Below are 19630 nucleotides of genomic sequence, written 5' to 3'. Positions count from 1 at the left end.
ATGGTGAAACCCCATCTCAACTAAAAATACAAAAATTAGCTGGGCATGGTGGCACGTGCCTGTAGTCCCAGCTACTCGGGAGGCTGAGGCAGGAGAATTGCTTGAACCCAGGAGGCAGAGGTTGCGGTGAGCCGAGATCACGCCATTGCACTCCAGCCTGGGTAACAGGAGCGAAACTCCGTCTCAAAATATATATATATATGTATATATACGGCTTGTGCTAGTAGTGTTCCAGGGTCCTTATTCATATTCCCCCTTTTTTTGTTTTCTGAGCATATTTTTAAGGGTGGAGTGGGCATGTTCTACTATGGCCTGTCCTTGGGGGTTCTATGGGTTGCCGATGGAATGTTGGATGTTCCATGTGTGACAAAATTGTTGAAATTGTCAGCTGGCATAAGCCAGACCATTATCAGTTTTAATTTTTGTGGGCTGCCCCATAAATGCAAAAGTTAAAGAAGATGTTTAACTTATCAGGTAAACTCTCCAGGAAGAGCATGTGTGCTAATTAGATGAGAATTGGTATCAACGGATACATGTACATATCTGAGTTTTCCAAATTCAGGGATGTGTATAACATCTGTTTGCCATAACTGATTAGGTTCTAGTCCTCTAGAGTTAACACCTGTTAAAGGAGGGGGCATGCTTGTGATCTGGCAATCTGGGCACTGCAGGATACTTTGTTTAGCTAGTCTTCGAGTAAGTTGAAATTGTTAAGTTTCTCCAAAATTGATGTGATTGGGTGGCTTGGTCAAGCAGTGACATCATAACCTGCAGTTCTGCTTGATCATTGCCATAAGCCAGTGGGCCAGGCAGTGAGCCCTGGGCTTGAATACGTGTAGTAAAAATAGGATGTGTTTATAGATCTAGCAATTGCTGAAGCCAAAGAAAAAGGGTACACAGGGTAGGCTCAAGAGTGGACTTAGTGAGGGCTGTCTCAAGGTTCTGCAATAAATAAACAGAGTAAGCAGAGTCACTAACAATATTGATGGGCTGAGCAGAAAATGTTTCCAGGGTTAATATTAGGGCTCCAACCTCAACTCTTTGAGTGCAGTTAAATCCAGATCAAGTGAGGGAGTTAGGCAGTTCCCACCATATAAGAGCTTTTCCATTTTTACCAGAGCCATCAGTAAAAAGCATTAAAGTGTTGGGTATGAGGGAGTGAATTACTTTTGTAGGCAAAACTACAGGAGTATGAGGTAAGAACTGAAGTAGTTTGCCAGCAGGAACTGCATGTTCTATATGGCCTGCATAATCAGAGAGTGCTATTGAAGATCTAGAGATAGGGGCAAAACTGCTTCAAATTGCTTTTTACTCAAGGGAATTCTTAAGACATCAGGGTCATAACCTAGCAACAGATTGCATCATCTGTGGCCTGTATAGATGACTTTACTAAACTAGCTGGATACAGGGAGATAGTTCCACTATGTGAGCAAAAATCCCATTCTAGGAAGCACAGTACTGGGGCCATCTGTTGTATTAGTTCTGTTGGGGAATGTTTAGTAGGAAAAACAAACAATTGAACTGAATATTGTAGGTCTATGAGATCTAGTTGCCTCTTAGAAATAGCTTGCTCTATTTCCTCAATTTCCTTTTTTTCTGGCGGGGGTTAAGTACCTGGGAGAATCTAGGACTCTTGCCTTTTAAGATAGAAAACAGGTTTTGCAACTTATCAGTAGTTATGCCCAACTAGGGTGAAGCCAGATAATATCACCTAGTAATTTTTGATAATCATTTAAGGTATGTAAGTTACTAGTATTGAATTTAACCTTTTGAGATCTTACTGACCAGGGAGTTAGGATGTATCCAAGATATTTCCAAGGAGAGGACATCTGTACTTTTTCATGTCCTCTGATTAAACCTAACTGTGTACTCCTTTGGACAGAAGCATATAAAGTTAAAAGTACAGGCTCCATTGGGGATACTAGTAAAATATTATTCATAAAATGAATAATCTTGCAATTAGGAAATTCTTTTCTACTGGGGAGCAAAGCCTGATTTACATGATACTGACACATGGTGAGACTGTTAGTATTCCTTGAGGAAGCACTTTCCAATGAAATCAGCAAACTGGTCTTTCATTATTGATAGCTGGTAATGTAAACACAAATTTTTTGTCCTGTTCTGCAAGGGGAATAGTATAAAAGCAGTCTTACGTCAATAATGACTATCGGCCAATCTTGAGGAATCACAGCAGGGGAAAGGGGCCCCAGCTGAAGAGTCCCCATAGGTTTCAGATTAGCATTAATAGCATATATGTCATGCAAATGTCTCCATTTGCCAGACCTTTTGGAAATGATGAAAATGGGCGAATTCCAAGGGCTGCTTGACGATTCTATATGGCTGGCTATTAATTAGTTAATAGAATTAACTATTTAATTGAATAATGAATTATTCATGGACTCATTGTAATTTCTCTTCCTTTAAAGGCTACTGTTCTATCCAAATAGGATTTTGAGAGAGCCATGTTAGCGGTAGGGCTGTTTTAAGGTTCAGCCCTTGGAATAACAGTGAAGAGGTCATGTGGTAATTGTTTGCTATGGCCTCAATTTATCCTTTCGTAAATGGGCTATTGGCTCCGTTTTCTCTAATGCTTTTTCTTATCTTTTTATAAGTGTCAAAAGAAATGGGTTCAAATAACTAATTACCTTGTTGATCTTGCATTACCCGGCAGGCCAAGCGCTCCCCTTCTAATGCTGCTTGCCTAAGATGGGGTCCCATAGCTGTAGCGTCTCCCTTGTCTTTTTTCCAATTTATTGGGGAAGGAGGCTCAGGCAAGACCTTTGTTTCCTCTTTGGTATTTTTACTCAGAAATTGCAAGGCTGAGGGAGAAGGAGGACATGGTAAGGTAGGTGGTTCCTCCTCCCTTCCCTCTTTAGGCTCTTCTGTGTAGAGTGGGGCCAAAGCAGCCCTGACTAAGGCCCATAAAGTTAAAGATGTTACTGGGACCCATGGCCCTTGTGCATGATATTGTTTAAGATTTCTTCCCACTTGTTCCCAGAGCTCTGTGTGTAGCGTGCCTTCTCCTGGGAACCATGGGTTATGGGAAACAATACTTTGCATTAGGTCCCTTAATTGAGCCTGCAAAACCAAGGATCCACTAGCTTTGAGCAGCTGCTTCAATACTGTTATATACTGTTTCTGTTGAGCTGATAACTGTTGTCCCAAGATTGAACCCTAGCCTGAACAATTCCCTCAAACTTGGAAATCCCTAGCAGGCGCCAATGACTGCACAATCTCTTCACCTTCCTTTTTGAGGGTTCCGTTGTGATCCATTGCAGCATTCCTCAATGCAGGGGCACCAGCTGCAGAGTCTGTCCTGCAGACTCTGGCCAAGGGACGGATGAACAGAGTACAGAGACACAGGTATTTTGCCTCTGAGCACGGCTAGAGGACCCACGGCTTAGCACCGCCAATGAGAAAGTGTGGCCCAGGTAAGCCAGAGATGCCTGCATTTATTTAGTACAGATTTAATGACAAAGGCCTGGAGAAAGCACCATTTGTGGGTAATTAACATTGTTGACCCCCAAGTGGATGATCAAAGATTGGTTTCCAGAAACAGGTAAATAAACTTATCTAGATACATTCCTTTGCACTCCCTTGTTATCTACTCTCTGCCATTAGCTCAAGGTAAGAAGATTAGGCTGCCTTCAGCCATAATACTTTCCTGAAGCTTTTGCAAAAGACACTACTTGACATTGTGCTTTGACAGTCTATCGGCACTACTTATACATGTTTTATCAAAAGAGAAATACTGATAAGATAAGCATAAGATCTTTGTTTCAGTTCAGCAAACTCTCACTGGGTGCCTGCTCTGCTTGAAGCTGCTGTGCTGTGCACTCCAGGCTTACCTTCTTCTGGTGCCATGTTTGGTTGCATACTTTCACTTTGGAAGGGTTTGCCATTCTGCAACATTCAGGGGCTTCCCCAAGCTCAGTTAGGGCATTCCTCCCTGACTACCTGGAAATAGAAAGACATGGGTGATGTCAGGTCATACTTCACTCCTTCTCCCAACATTGCCTCAGTTCCACAGTTGCTGGTTGAATACATAGAATCACTTAACTTTGGGAAAAGGGGTGGAGAGGTCCTTTGTGCTATAGAAGGGAAAGGCCTTTGACTCTCATTTCCTCAAGTACCCTTAGGTTACTTCTGAAAAATAAGTAGAAGATATCAGAGGGGGGAAAAAGCAAGAGACACAAGTACAAAAGACAATGTTTTGTTTAATACGAACATAGATTAACACATAGTGAAGAGGAACGGAACTCACTCTTACTGAGTGCCACCTATGTGCCAGAGTCTGTTTTGGGAGTTCTCACATATTTATTCTTTTTTTACCCCCCACCATGGCTCTTGTGAGGTAGATTTAAAAAAAAAAGAAAAGACAACACCTTTCGTTTACAGATACATTGGGGTTCAGAAGCGCTCACTAACTTGTCTAAGATCATAAAAAAAGAATTGAATTCAGATCTTCTTAATGCCCTGGCAGCACTCTAAAATCATCTTGGCCTTTAAAAAAAACATGGCCGAGTCTGTGTACGGTGGCTTATGCCTGTAATCCCAGTACTTTGGGGGGCCAAGGTGGGTGGATTATGAGGTCAGGAGATCAAGACCATCCTGGCTGGGCAACATGGTGAAACCCTGTCTCTACTAAAAATACAAAAATTAGCTGGGTGTGGTGGTGTGCCTCTGTAGTCTCAGCTACTCAGGAGGCTGAGGCAGGAGAATCACTTGAACCTGGGAGGCAGAGGTTGCAGTGAGCTGAAATTGCACCCCTACACTCCAGCCTGAGCAACAGAGAGAGATTCTGTCTCAAAAACTCAATCAATCAAACAAAAAACATGGCTGAAACCTACCCCAAACCCAATAAAATTCCAATCTCTGAAGGTTCGGATGGGCATTAGTATTTTTTATAATTGGCCCTGTGATTATAATGTACAGCCAGAGTTGAGAACCATGGCTCTGACTGAAGAGACAATGCCTCTCCTACTGCTCTCCACAAGAAGGGACAGGGCACTTTTTCAATGAGTGTGCATTCTAAATACTCTTGAAACACTTTCAGATACATCCATCCCTTTTTCTCTGCTCCTCCTCTCTTGTACCACAGGGGTCCTTCTCATCTCTGGATATCTGTAAACAAGCAGATGGAATGAGGGGAGAGGTTGTTACTGATGGTAGAGAAATACAAATTCGACTGAATTAATTTTAATCAGTATTTATCTTTTGATAAAACATGTATGTGTAGTGCCGATAGACTGTCAAAGCACAATGTCAAGTAGTGTCAAGAAAATTTGATATAGTTTTCCAAACTTGTTGACAACTTTGATTTGTTGAATATGCATACACCAGTACCAAAGCATACTGACTTAGTATCTTGGCTTATAGAGATCATAAAAAGGATGGGGCAGGGGTCTATTGCTGGTGGGAAAACAATTTTGAATTCCTGAGATTAGATTCGTTAATTGCCATATAACACGTAACATTTTACCCCAAGATTTTTGAAGTAATGTGATTTACCATATCTCTGGCATCTCATATACAAAAATCCATTATTATTATATTTTAAGTTTTTTCACACCCTCCACACTCCCAAAAAATCCATTATTTTACAGTCTCCTTTTAATCTTCAAATTGACCATGAACAAGGATTGTTTAAAAACATCAAAATGTCATAATATTTTGAACACTTTGTCATATGTTATGAAGAATCTTTTCATATATTCATCTATAACTAAAGTTGAATACATAAATACAGTCATTCTTGGAATTGGCAAAACATGTCATTTTGTACAATAGTTACCTTGGGCATTTATTTTAGGATACGTAAAACCAGAGTACCACCTATCCTGAGTTTTATCAATAGACTTCTATTTTAATGGAGAATTAGAAACAATATAGAGAACTGAATGCTCATCTTCCACCCTATCCAACTAGCTCCATCCTTCCTGCCCTGACTATCTGGTCCCCAGTGATGCAGAAACTACCATTACTACTCAGTCCATTTTATGTGGTTCCTGCTTGGTCACTGTTGGGTTTATGGAGCATGCCTTAAACCATCAAACCACAATAGCATATTGCATGTTGGACATTGTGTGTGGTCCTTCCTGATTTCTACATCTAATGTTAAGTTCCACAGGGAAATCTGAGGAAACCTTGATATTGCTGCCTGATTATTGCACTACAGACAAATTGCATGGTGAATATACTTTTCTTTATTACACTGATATCAGTTCTATTTTCTTTTTAGCTTTGATCAGTTTATGTTCAATTACTTATATTTTTCTGGCAAATGATTTCTTCTTTCTGCCCCTATTTGCCCCTAAAATGAAATACCCTACTTTGTGAGGATCATCTTGCCAATTTATAGCAATTATTTTTAACTCCCCAAGTCCATTTTGCATATTGCTCCTGACTCCAGAAATAGTCAGTTACATTTGTTAAATACAAGTAACAATACCCCATATAACCACTGCACATCATCGAATAATCTCCCACTTTTTCACCAGGATTCTTTCTTGCATTTTATTGCAAAAAATTTCAAATATAGAAAGTAAAATAATAAAACATATCCCCACGTACCATCCAGCTTCAGCAGTTATAATCTCATCCCTAATCTTGTTTTATCTGTACCGCACCCATTCCTCTTTTTCAAACTAACCCCAGATTTCATCTGTACATATTTCAGTGTGTGTCTCCAGTAGATAAGGACTTTTGAAAAATTACAGCCACAATACTATTACCACACCTTATAAATTAACAATTCTGTAATATTATAAAATATCTACTCAGTCTTCAAATTTTTTGATTTTTTTTAAAAGTTTCTTTTAAATTGGTTTGAATCAGAATTTCAAGGTCCTGGTATTAATTTTGTTGGTATATCTTTTAAATATCTTTTAATTTATAGGTAGGTACCTCATTCTCTTTTTTCTTCTCTGCAATTTATTTGTTCAAGAAATTGAGTTGTTTTATTGATTGTTTTAATCTAGTCTCATGCAGACTGGATTTTACTGATTGCATTCCTGTTGTATTTTTTTTAACATGTGTATCCGTCACCTTTTTTCCCCATAAACTGTTAATTAGATTTAGAAGTTTCCATTTTTGGCAAGACAACTTCAGAGTATGTGATATGTGCTTCCATCAGAAGGCACAAAATATATATTTGTGCCCCCTTTTGTAATGTGAAAAGTCATTGGTGATTATTGTTAGCTTCATTCCTTTGTGAGGTATGCGAAATGGTGATACCCAAATGCTACCTATTTTAGTCTTTCATTATTTGGAATACTTTAAAGAGACTTTTCCCCATCAACGATTTGGTTGTCCTGTGGTACAGTTTGTGCAGCAAAGGGAGGTTGAGTGTTGCTATTATCCCTGTTGTGTGTTTTCACAATAATGAATTGGTTCTAAAGGTGAACGGTGATTTCTTCATAGTAGTATTATGACTATGTAGAACTCAATGTATCTGATACATTTCAATCCATTGCAGTTATTATTTTTATTGCTGCTTAGACTTCTACTTTGGCCAGTAGGATCCACTTAAGGTTGGCTCCTGAGTCCTTTTGACACAACCCTAGTAATTTTAGATAGTGTCCTTGCTTTCTGGTATAATTCCTGCCCCAGACTTGGTTAGCTATTTTTCCAAAGGGACTTGGGCCATTTTAATAGAAAATAGCATTTAGAAATAGCAATCTTGGTGCTGGGATAGAGGTAATCATTTAGTAAAAACCTATGGGAAGGAGGCAATGAGACACGTGGATATTCAGGAGGACATCATTCCAGGCAGAAAGAACAGCATGTGCAAAGACTCGGAGGCTGGAGCAGAGGCAGCAAGAAGAGAGTAGTAGGAAGGAAAGAGAAGTGATGAGGAGCAGGCCAGGCAGGGCCTGGTGGGAGACTGGAAGGACTTTGGCTTTTTTTGGGGTGAGATGGAGACTTTGATAAGTTTTGAGCAAAGGAGTTCCATAATCTTTTCTTTTGCTTAATTTTAACTGAATTATTACGGGTTCTGGGTTGAAAATCGGGTGAAGAGTTTGAAGAGCAGAATCTGGGAGACCAGTGAGGAGGCTATCACAATAATATAGGATACAGGTGAGAGATGATGTGGCTTGGAGCAGTGTGGTAGCAGTAAAGGTAACGAGAAGAGGTCAGATCCTGGATATATGTGGAAGACAGAACCCGCAGAATTCGGTAAAGGATTGGACTTAGATTGTAAGGAAAGAGGATTCAAATGTGACTCCAAGGTTTATGGCCTGAGGTGTAAATGAAATTATAAAACATGGTAACATGAATGGCATCTTTTCTGTGGGTCAGTGCAGTGTTTGTGTCTGTGGGAAAGGAGTGGGGATCGGTTAGGCAAAACTTCACAGGGGATGATGTGGTTTGGATATTTGTCACCTCCAAATTTCCCGTTGAAATGTGATCTCCAATGTTGGAGGTGGGACCTGGTGGGAGGTGTTTGGGTCATGGGGGCAGATCCCTCATGAATGACTTGGTGAAACTGAGTTCATTTGAAATCTGGTTGTTTTTGAGTCTGGCACCTCCCCCTTCTCTCTTGTGCTCCCTGTCTTGCTATGTGATGCACCAGCTCCCACTTCACTTCTGCCATGATTGTAAGTTTCTTGACGTCCTCACCAGAAGCAGATGCTGGTGCCATGCTTCTTGTACAGACTGCAGAACCATGAGCCAAGTACATCTCTTTTCTTTATAAATTACCTAGTCTCAGCTATTTCTATATTGCAGTGCAAAAAGAGCCTAACACAGGGGACCAGATATTTGAGTTATGAACAATATATAGGAGGACCAGGAAGATAAGAGAGGAAAGAACATTCTGAGCAGGGTAATAACTTGTAAAAATTCGGAGTTGTACAAGGATTATGAGTTCTGGAATTAAATTCAGTTTTTGGTGTGCAGGAAGCCTATAACAGGAAATGAGTTTAGAGAGGTAAAGAGAGTCCTTACATATTCTATGATAGGACTTTGAATTTTATTTTATGCATAAGGAGACTAGAATTTTTAAAATCTGTCAATGACATTATCAGATATCCATTTCAGAAAGATAAGGAGAGTATGCACTGGCGGAAGTGATGGGAATGGAGAGAGGAGATGAATTTGAGATGTCTTAAGGTATAGAAACAATAGGATTTGGTAAACAGTAAGATGTGGGATGTGGGGAGGGGTCTAAGAGTACCCTGAGGTTGCTGGGTTGTGTGACCAGGTGGACGGTGGTGCCATTATCTTTTTCTTTTTTTTTTTGAGATGGAGTCTTGCTCTGTTGCCCAGGCTGTAGTGCAGTGGCACGATCTCAGCTCATGGCATCCTCTGCTGCCTGGGTTCAAGCGATTCCCCTGCCTCAGCCTCCCAAGTAGCTGGGACTACAGGTGCATGCCACCACGCCCTGCTAATTTTTTTTGTATTTTAATAGAGACAGGGTTTCACCATATTGGCCAGGATTTGGCCAGGATGGTCTCAATCTCCTGACCTTGTGATCCACCCGCCTTGGCCTCCCAAAGTGCTGGGATTACAGGTGTGAGCCACTACACTCGGCCCCTACATTAGATAATGGCACCACTGGCTGGGTGCAGTGGCTCACACCTGTAATCCCGCACTTTGGGAGGCCAAAGCGGCCAGTCACCTAGGTCACTAGTTCGAGACCAGCTTGGAAAATATGGTGAAATCCCATCTCTGCTAACACAAAATTAGCCACTTGTAATCTCAGCTACTCGGGAGGCTGAATTGCAGTGAGCCAAGATCATGCCACTGCACTCCAGCCTGGGGGACAGAGTGAGACTCTATCTCAAAAAAAATAAATGTAGGGAATACTGGTACTGGATGGGAGCAGATTTGGAAGTAAAGATACAGAGTACGGTTTGGATGCTGAGTTTGAGCTGCTTGTAGGATATTCTCTTGACACCCAGTAGGTGGGTAGAAATACGGATCTGGAGCTCATGGGAGTGGACTAGGCAGAAATGTAAAGGCATGAGAAGTTATGAGCTAGGTAGAATAAGTGCAGTAGGGAGAGAAGGCAAAGGGTGAAGGTCTAGGGAATACCAACATTCATGACACACAAAAGTTGACTGAAAAGGAGCCATCATACACAGAGGAGGAGGAAAATCAGACATGAGGGGGGTTCTGAAAAATAAGAAAAGATAAATTTTCAAGAAAGAAGGCCAACAATGGCCCATGCTACAGAGGTCCAAGAAGATAAAACACAAAAACTGGTCTTTGCTTTAGAGGCCATTGGAAATCTTAGGGCAGTTTCTTTGGAGTGGTGCGGTGAGAAATGGGAATGTAATGGACGGAGAAGTAAATAAATGAGGAGTGGAGGTGCTGAAGGGAAGGCAAAGGTAGACCACAGTCTCAAGTAGGTTGTTTGTGAAGGAGCTGCTTTTCTTTAAATTAATTTTTAAAAATTATGATAAAGTTTACACAATAGAAAAGTTACCATACTAAGCATTTAAAATTTATTTTTATTTTTGTAAACTTGGGGTCTTGTTATGTTGCCTAGGCTGCTCTCAAACTCCAGGCCTCAAGACAGCCTACTGCTTCAGCCTCCCAAAATGCTGGGATTACAGGGTGAGCCAATGCACCTGGCCCATATTAATCATTTTCAACTGTACACTTAAGTATTGTTAAGTACATTCACATTGTTGTGCAGCCAATCTCAAGAACTTTTTCATCTTGTCAACTAAAACTCTATACTATTATACAACAGAATTTGTTTTTAAGAATGAGAATTACTTAAATATTTTATATGCATAGGGGGATGAACCAGTACAACGAAAGAGGATGAAGGTGTAGGAAAAATGAAAATCTTACCATTCTAAGAACTTTATAAGACCATTTCATCATTAAAAGACAAATATCTTTACCCCTTCCTAACAGCTCCCCCCATCTTTCTGAGTGCAGTTTTAGTTTTCTACTTTCTATTACAAAAAACAACAAAATTAAAAATGATGGTAATTTTTTGTTGAGAAACAAGATTTATTTTTTTAAGATTAATTCTGAGGCCTTTAGAAAGATACACATAAACTCCCATCTCTTTTATAATTATTTTTGTATGAGTTGGTGGTAATATATACTTAACCAAAGTATTCTCGTGATGCTGAGGAGGGTGTGAACCTGGACAACATGATTAAATTGTAGCACAGAGCATATTACCATAAAAAATGTTAAATGTTGTCAAAAGGCTCACATAATATTAGTTAGGGGTTAAAACTATGCTTCTATTACTCTATATTCAGTTTGAATGAACTTCAAATATTTATGAAGCGCTAGTTATTATAATGAGATTTTACGTCTTGATTAAACCAGAAGTTGGGTACTAGAACAATTTGCTTTTTACTGCCTCTTTCTCTCCCTGGTGAAATGTAAAGAGAATGAGTCAATTGTCAAAGTAACCTTTCATCAACAACAACTGATAGAACATGATAGATGTGACTCTGAATTTTAATTTTGTTTAAAATAGAGAACTGTGGTCAGGTGCTGTGGCTCATACCTGTAATCCTAGCACTTTGGGAGGCCAAGGCAGGCAGATCACTTGAGGCCAGGAGTTCAAGACTAGGCTGAACAACATGGTGAAACCCCATCTCAGCTAAAAATACAAAAATTAGCTGGGCGTGGTGGTGCATGCCTGTAATCCCGCTACTCGGGAGGCTGAGGCTCGAGAATCTATTGAATCTGGGAGGCGGAGGTTACAGTGAGCCGAGATAGCACCACTGCACTCCAGCCTGGGTGACAGAGTGAGACTCCGTCTCAAAAAAAAAAAGAATTTAAGAATGTAATAAAGTAGGCTGAGTATGGTGTGGCTCATGCCTGTAATCCCAACACTTCGGGAGGCTGAGGTGGGTGGATCACCTGAGGTCAAGAGTTGGAGACCAGCCTGAACAACATGGTGAAACCCCATATATACTAAAAATACAAAAATTAGCCAGGCAAGGTGGTGGGCGCCTGTAATCCCAGCTACTCAGGAGGCAGAGGCAGGAGAATGGCTTGAACCCAGGAGGCAGAGGTTGCAGTGCCATTGCACTGCAGCCTAGGAGACAAGAGTGAAACTCTATCTCAAAAAAAAAAGGAATGTAATGTAATAAAGTAGAGAACTGTTGCCACAGCACCCACCAAAGTGTGTCTCTCATTGACAGGTTCAGGTACTTGTCTGTGTTTCTCCTGCCTACCCCTCAGCCACTCTGGATCTTTCCTTTGATCATTCTTTTTTCTTTCTAGCTTTGATGTTCTGGTTTCCATTCTGTAATTCACAGAATATTTTGTGGGCATACTCTTTTCAAATTTCTCTCCAAAGCAATAGTACGTAAACCCATTATGTTGTTGAATTTTGCAAAAAATCCCCTCATATCAACTAAAACCAATTTTATCGTAACAGGATGACTATCAGACCAATATTCATTATTAGAGATGTAATCTAAACCGGCTTGAGAGAAGACATCCATTGAATCTTTCATTCAGTATATTAGTTGTTATTTTACATTCAAAATCATATAAATATGAAGCATTTAGGAGATAAAGGAAGTCTGGAGTATATACTGTGTGGCACTGTGCAAAGTAACAGAGATGCCTAAACTAAAAGGTTATCCTTTGTCCTTATTAAAGTATGACTGAAAGTTCCCTAGAGAATACAGTTTCTACATAGAATCAAAACAGTCCTTAGGGCTCACAGATTTAATGATTCATATGGTATAACTGACTTCAGATATAAATTTACATGCTGGACAGGCAATGTAGAAAAAGCAAGAACTGGGCCGGGCGCGGTGGCTCACGCCTGTAATCCCAGCAATTTGGGAGGTTGAGGCGGGTGGATCACGAGGTTAAGAGATCGAGACCATCCTGGTCAACATGGTGAAACCCCTTCTCTGCTAAAAATACAAAAAAATTTAGCTGGGCATGGTGGTGCGTGCCTGTAATCCCAGCTACTCTGGAGGCTGAGGCAGGAGAATTGCCTGAACCCAGGAGGTGGAGGTTGTGGTGAGCCGAGATCGCACCATTGCAGTCCAGCCTGGGTAACAAGAGCGAAACTCCATCTCAAAAAAAAAAAAAAAAAGAAAAAAAAGAAAAGAAAAAGCAAGAACTAGGAAACAGGAAAACAGACCTCTGTTTCTGCTTTGCGGCAATTCAATTTTTTTTTCAATCATTCTTGAAATATTTTTGGAGAGACCATGCTGTGAGAGAAACTGTATTAGGTGCTGGGGAGCATGGTAGCAAATAAGAGAGACCATGTGTGAGCCTAAGCAAGTGGCTTAGCTTCTCCACATCTCCAACCTTGTTTAGACTCGGTGTCTGAGGTTTCTTTCAAACCTGAAATGCTAAGGTTTGCAACAGCCTTGTGGAGGGAGAAGCTGCCAAGTGGTCTTGGGACTTGAGGACTTACCTTCCTCTCAAAAGGTTAGCCCTTGTTTTGATTTCAAAATAATTGTTACACAGTTTAAAAATAATTTGGTCAGGCTCTCATCTACATTGGAGTAATCTTGACAGTCTTGATGTGGCAATTCATGCTCATTAGACTTCAAAGGTAGGAAGTCAAAGTTGGGAAATGGTGGATGACTTTTGTCAACTCATAGCCAGGCAGCGGTTCCCAGAGAGCAGCTCCTCTGTGGTTCCACCCAGCCTTCCAGCCAATAACGCAGCTTCTCCTGCAGGAAACACATCACTTGGGTCACCTGTTGCTCTTTGCTCTAATGAGCCTTGAGAAAGGATTGCTGGTCATGGGACCAGATGCTTTATGGGGAGAGAAGAATTGTTCTTGCCTTTCACAGTTTTTCCAGTGGGTTTCAAGGTAACAAGTTTCTTATTATCTAGCTTCATAATTGCAGTAAGGAAAAAGCTTTATTGCTTGCAGCCGAGATGACTTTTTCAAGGGAGAAAAAGGGATTTCTATAACAAAGGGAGAGAGATGAAGAGGGAAGGAGTAAGGGAGAGAGGGAAGGAGAGAGAAGAGAGAGATTTGAATATACATTGCTTCAAGGATACAAAAAATTACAACCTGGAAAAGGCTTTGAGTAACTTTAGGAAAATGAGCTGCTGGAGTCCTCAGTCAATCTGTCCTTTCTAGTCAATGAAAAAGACCGGGTTTGAAGTTCCTTCCGAAACGGGGCCGGCTAATTTAGCCCCTCCCACGAACCCAAGGGTCTGTTATATCTCTGTTTCCTTGAGTACCTCTCTTTCGGAGACCGACCACAGCAAGCAGAGGCTGGGGGGAAAGAAACGAAGAAAGAGGAATACAAAAGCTGCTACTTATGGAAGATACAAAGGGTAAGACCAAAATTGATTTGATCCGAATCCTTAAGAAAAAAAATAGAAGGAGAAAACAAAGCCCAAACCAAAAGCTAGTACTTGAAAGCTGGAGGCAGAAAGCTATGAATGAATTTTCCCACCCTTTTCCTTCTGAGAGGAGGCAGAGAAAGAGCTTTGGGAAACTTTTTAGGAAGCAGAGTCCAGGGTTGCAGTCAAGGGTGGCTCTAGAGCAAGCTGGAGGGGCTCATGAATATTCATTATCAATTTGTATTCAGAGTTGGTTTTTTAGAGGCAAATGACTTTTTCAGTCCCCTTGCAGTTTAAGAGGCAGCTGCCTCATCTACAGTCCGGACTCATCTAGCCTCGGATCTGTATCTCAGGGTGTTTGCTTGAAGATGCTGGGCTCTGTGTGTAGATTTGTTTTGTTCTCGAATTTCTTGCGTGCTTTCCTGTTTTGAAATTAGCAAAGACTTCTTTTCTGGGAGCAAGACAGAGAAGTTAATGTGGCACGAGGTTGTCACAACAGGACCCCAGAGTATGTCTTTCAAAACGCTGAAAGTTTCTTGAGATATGTGGGGGAGTTCGTATGTGGGGGACAGAAGCGGGGGACGGGGACGGGTGGAGGGAGGAAATAGAATAACTAGTTCTATCTTAAAAGGGCAGTCATATCTAACTACATTTCGATTTTGTCTAAAAACTACAAGAGCAGCCTGGTTTGCACAGATGGTGTGCGGTCTCTATCTTTTACCTCTTTTGGGCATTTTCTGCCAGGACGGAGAGCCAGCTGCTTGCCAGCCTGTGAGAGCCAGGAAGAATCTCTGCAGCAGTGAGGGAGTGCAGGGTTGCAAACCTTTTTCTTTATTATCTCTAACCTCTAACATCCCCACAGGCTTATACCGCATAGAACATGGAAGAAGAGCATGAGTAGCCAATTGATTTCTTAATACTTACAATAATGAGAGCTGTTCATGTTGATGAAATCTTTATTCTGTGTTGGGAGCTGTACCTAGCATATTACACGTGCTACTTACTTATCATATGAACCTTATAAGTGCTATTATTGTTATTCCCATTTTCCAGATGGCAAAATTAAAGTACCGAGAGAATAACTTGACCTGAGATCTCATAGTAAGTGCTGAGTGTGGATGGAGGTAGTCTGAGGCAGGGCTGGAGGGCTTTTCCACTCCCCGACACTGTTAGTCTGCTTTTTCTCATGCCCTCACATTGTGGATTTCAGGTTTGCAAATTATTGAAGCTACTGAAGATAGAATGATACTGATAAAATCTTAAGTCTGTGAAGGAATTCGTACTTTGCACTCAAGTTCCCATACACTTTCTTCAGTTGGTGCTCATAGCCATTCTCTATGAGAAGCAGGTATTGTTATTAGGTCTTTTATAAAAAGGAGAAAGTGAGGTCAGAAGGGGTTAGATGACACCAGTCACAGCTAGTTGTCAAAAGTCTGGCCTGGTGGGCTGGGCATGGTGGCTCACACCTGTAATCCCAGCACTTTGGGAGGCTGAGGTGGGCGGATCTCCTGAGGTTAGGAATTCGAGACCAGCCTGGCCAACATGGTGAAACCCCCTTCTCTATTAAAAATACAGAAATTAGCCAGGTGTGGTGGTGTGTGCCTGTAGTCCCACCTACTCGGAAGGCTGAGGCAAGAGAGTCACCTGAACCCAGGAGGCGGAGGTTGTAATGAGCTAAGATTGCACCACTGCACTCCAGCCTGGGTGCAGAGTGAGACTCTGTCTCAAAAAAAAAAAAAAGAAAGAAAGAAAGAAAGAAAGAAAAAAAATATATATGTGTATATGTGAACTGGATCTGAAATCTTCTGCTTCTGCTTTTTCTTTCAACCTGCAGAGCAGGCCCAGTCATCTCTGAGTCTGTCCCCACCCCAAGCTGGGCCTCACTGAGTTGCTTTCAGTTCCCCTAGGGAACTGCTTCTTTCCTCAGACTGCAGCTAGGCCCTTTCTTCTGTCTTAAGGACCTGTCTGGTGCTCTCCTTCCTTAGTCTGAAGCCAAGCTGCCTGGGTTTGAATTTTAGCTCCACCATTTACTGTGTGTCTCAGTTTCCTCGTCTGTTAAATGAAGAGAATAACAATAACATCTATCTATTTTTTTTTTTTTTTGAGATACCAAGTCTCGCTCTGTAGCCCAGGCTGGAGTGCAGTGGCGTGATCTCCACTCACTGCACCCTCCACCTCCCGGGTCCTTGTTCAAGCAATTCTCCTACCTCAGCCTCCCAAGTAGCTGGGATTACAAGCATGAGCTGCTATGCCCAGCTAATTTTTGTATTTTTTAGTAGAGACGGGGTTTCACCGTGTTGGCCAGTCTGGTCTTGAACTCCTGACCTCGTGATCCATGCCCCTCTGCCTCCCAAAATGCTGGGATTACAGGCGTGAGCCACCATGCCCGGCCAATAACATCTATCTTATAGGGTTGTGGTAAGGACTGAATGAGGGATTCGTGCAAGATTCTTAGAACAGGGCATAATGTATAGTATCACTAAATAAATATTAACACTTGTTATCACTCCTTGAAGCCTCATTTTGGGTGTGGTTCCCCCTTTTAAACCTTCTCTAATTCTTCAAGTCTAGATTTGGCCCCATATTGGATGCTTCTGTAGTACCTCATCAGTTATGCCTAAGGTGGCACTCATCATACTTGCCCACACTCCTGACCCCTGAATCACCTTCTCTCCCTCCCCAATTATAATTTCTGCATTCACCTTTAGATCTGCAGTGTCTAGTGCAGTTTTTTTTTGGTGTCTAAACTTATGGCAACTTTCTCATCAGTGTGGGCAGAGTGATCGGAGAGGGGCCTCAGTCATGATAGGGTACAGGAGGCAGCCACAGAGGGTGACCATACAGCAGTCCTAGAGGGCCAGAAGCCACGCAGGAAGTGGACAGAGATGAGTACTGATTCCGGAAGAACACATGTCATTCAGCAGCCAATGGTTAAGATGTCCGAGTTCAGTGAACTTCTCCATGACATCTGTGAGGTCCTCTGACGTACTTATTGTGGGTCAGCTTGGCAGCCATATTCATCAGCCCCTGGGACAGGTTCTTGGATTTGGTGTCCATCTTAGAGAGCATGCCAAGCTTTCCTTAGAGGGTGGTACACACCAGGCTCTTGTGCAAGTCCAAAAGGTCCTTGTCAGCCATTAGCATCTTGAGCTCCTTAATGGGAGCTCAATAAATATTTAGTAAAGGAAGCATTATTATTTTAGCTGATGCTCATTTGAGACTCAGGAGGCTGGTTTAAAAGGGGACCTTTGAGTTTGGAGTAGGGATCCCTACCGATACATATAGATCTTTTGCACAGTCTGTAAAGACGTCCCTCTATGTGGATACACTGAAAAACAAAATGCATCCCCCTGGGTGGATGATTTTCAGAGCTAATGTAACCCCATGCCAGGACACTCTGTTTGGCAAGTAAAGCTGTGCTGAACTTCAGCCCCCACTCCCCACTTGGCCAAGGACCAAACTGTAGATTTCAGATGCCTCATAGCCAACTTTGCTTTCTCTGAACAGAACATCTGGTTCTATAAATAGTGTCTCTCCAGCCCTACTTTATAGCAATCTTGCTATTTGAGACAATGTACTCTGGTAATGAAAGAAAAACAAACAATACAGAAGTTGACCCTGGGTAAATCATAAAATACGTTATGTTTTTTCCCAGCATCCTCCCTTTCCTCTTCCTGGCATAACTTCAAACCAATTTGACAAATATTATTGTGTGTCTACCATTTGTAAGTCCCCATGCCACAGATCCTTGGATAAACAATTTGTTCACGGTCTAGTGGGGAAGCCAGACTCTGGAAAGTGCTAATAATAATAGCTAACATTGATTATTTATTATGTGCCAAACATTGCAATGCTTTATATGTGTTGTCTCATGTAATCTTTACAAAAATTTTATGATATTCGTTTCTGCATCTTCCAGCTGTGGGAAAAAGGTCATTTGGTCAAGGTCATATAGCTAGTAATAGGCAGAGGGGAAATTTTGACTGATGTGGTTAGGCTACAAAGTCTGAGAACCTAATGGATAGGTTCTACCTCCCTAAGAGCTGTAATAGAAGTCTAAACAAAGTGCCATGACACAGTGGTACATGCCTGTAGTTCCAGCTACTTAGGAGGTTGAGGCAGGAGGATCACCTGGGCCCAGGATTTCAAGGCTGTAATATATTCATGGGTATATTTGCACCTATGAATAACCACTGCACCCTAGCCTGGGCCATGTAATGAGACTTTGTCTCTAATATAAAAATACTAAAAGTAAAAATTAAAAAAAATAATACAAGAGAAAGTGCCATGAGAAGCAGAATAGGGAATGATGGCTTCTGAAGAAACTTCTCAAAGGATGGGACACATCAGTTGGATCTGGTGCCCATGGCAAGCCCCTTCACCCTACCAGCAGTGCTTAAAGATCTTTTCTGTCTTTTACCTTAACTACAGTGTAGATTTAAGAGTAAAAAGCCCGGCTGGGTGCAGTGGCTCACGCCTGTAATCCCAGAACTTTGGGAGGCCAAGGCGGGTGGATCACGAGGTCAGGAGATCGAGACCATCCTGGCAACATGGTGAAACCTCGTCTCTACTAAATATACAAAAATTAGCTGGGTGTGGTGGTGTGTGCCTGTAGTCTCAGCTACTTAGGAGGCTGAGGCAGGAGAATTGCTTGGACCCGGGAGGCGGAGTTTGCAGTGAGCTGAGATCGTGGCACTGCACTCCAGCCTGGTGACAAAGGGAGACTCTGTCTCAAAAAAATAAAAGAGTAAAAAGCCCCCTTTTTTCCTCAGGCTCTGAACAGTCGACCTATTAAATGTCCATCTTAGAGATTTGAAGGCAGAAGTACAGAGTTTATCCTTCTCTAAGGGTCATGTAATCAAATAAGCCTTTACAAAGCAATCAGCTACACATTAAATGATTTCCTTAATCATCACTGCACTGCATGGTAATAAGATACATCTGGTAAACAGTTTTTATAAATCATTGTGATTGGTATTGCCTTTACTTGGTCAAATTACATTTTAAGAGTGCTTTCTCCCTTGTGTTTTCTTTTTGATTGTTTCTCTGCTCTTTTTAACTGGTAATGGTGCTCAAGGCAGAAGTGTTTAATCCCACCCATTACTGTCTAGAGGTGCTGGGCTTCATCTGTGTAGAGTGAAGGTGAGGCCTGGAGTAAATTACATAGAGTCAATTCTCTTAAGTACTTCAGTGGAAGACCAAAATCAAGGGCAGCCTCTGTGGCAAAGAATCACTAAACGTCTTGATGGTTTGGTGGAAATGTGGAAGAGGGGAGTCACTTGTTTGTCTTGGTGATTTTGGGGTGTGTGTGTGTGTGTGTGTGTGTGTGTGTGTGTGTGTGCGCGCTCTGAGGCAGTGCTTCTCAAACTTT

General features: G+C 41.6%; 2 protein-coding genes across 10 annotated transcripts in view; one reads left to right on the top strand and one right to left on the bottom strand.

Moving 5' to 3' along the window:
- Nucleotides 1-19630, top strand: part of ENTPD1 (ectonucleoside triphosphate diphosphohydrolase 1) — a 155346-nt gene that overhangs the window by 33917 nt on the left and 101799 nt on the right. The window contains exon 1 of one of the 4 annotated variants that reach the window (XM_012439339.2): nt 13679-13774. The exons of 1 other annotated variant lie outside the window; for it this stretch is intronic. In XM_012439339.2, coding sequence (XP_012294762.1) covers nt 13714-13774 — 61 coding nt within the window. In that variant the 5' untranslated portion in view covers nt 13679-13713. 2 more of the 4 variants (XM_012439335.2, XM_012439338.2) reach the window with 2 other exon arrangements.
- Nucleotides 1-19630, bottom strand: part of LOC105708159 (uncharacterized) — a 112508-nt gene that overhangs the window by 37485 nt on the left and 55393 nt on the right. For 3 of the 6 annotated variants that reach the window (XR_010341769.1, XR_010341767.1, XM_064374037.1), the window contains exons 3-4: nt 3849-5124; nt 2646-2819 (exon numbers count right to left, since the gene is read on the bottom strand). Coding sequence is in view for 3 of the 6 variants with exons in the window: in XM_064374037.1 (XP_064230107.1) it covers nt 2646-2819; nt 3849-3912 (238 nt within the window). In the remaining 3 variants the exon portion in view is untranslated. Of the gene's footprint in view, nt 1-2645; nt 3726-3848; nt 5125-13369; nt 13632-19630 lie in introns of those variants that run through there. The other 3 variants (XM_064374038.1, XR_010341768.1, XM_064374036.1) reach the window with 3 other exon arrangements.

Source organism: Aotus nancymaae, unplaced genomic scaffold, assembly GCF_030222135.1.
Source record: "Aotus nancymaae isolate 86718 unplaced genomic scaffold, 86718_ANA_hifiasm-v0.15.2.pri h1tg000010l, whole genome shotgun sequence".
NCBI classification, from domain to species: domain Eukaryota; kingdom Metazoa; phylum Chordata; class Mammalia; order Primates; family Aotidae; genus Aotus; species Aotus nancymaae.
This window is presented reverse-complemented; position numbering and strand designations above follow the sequence as displayed.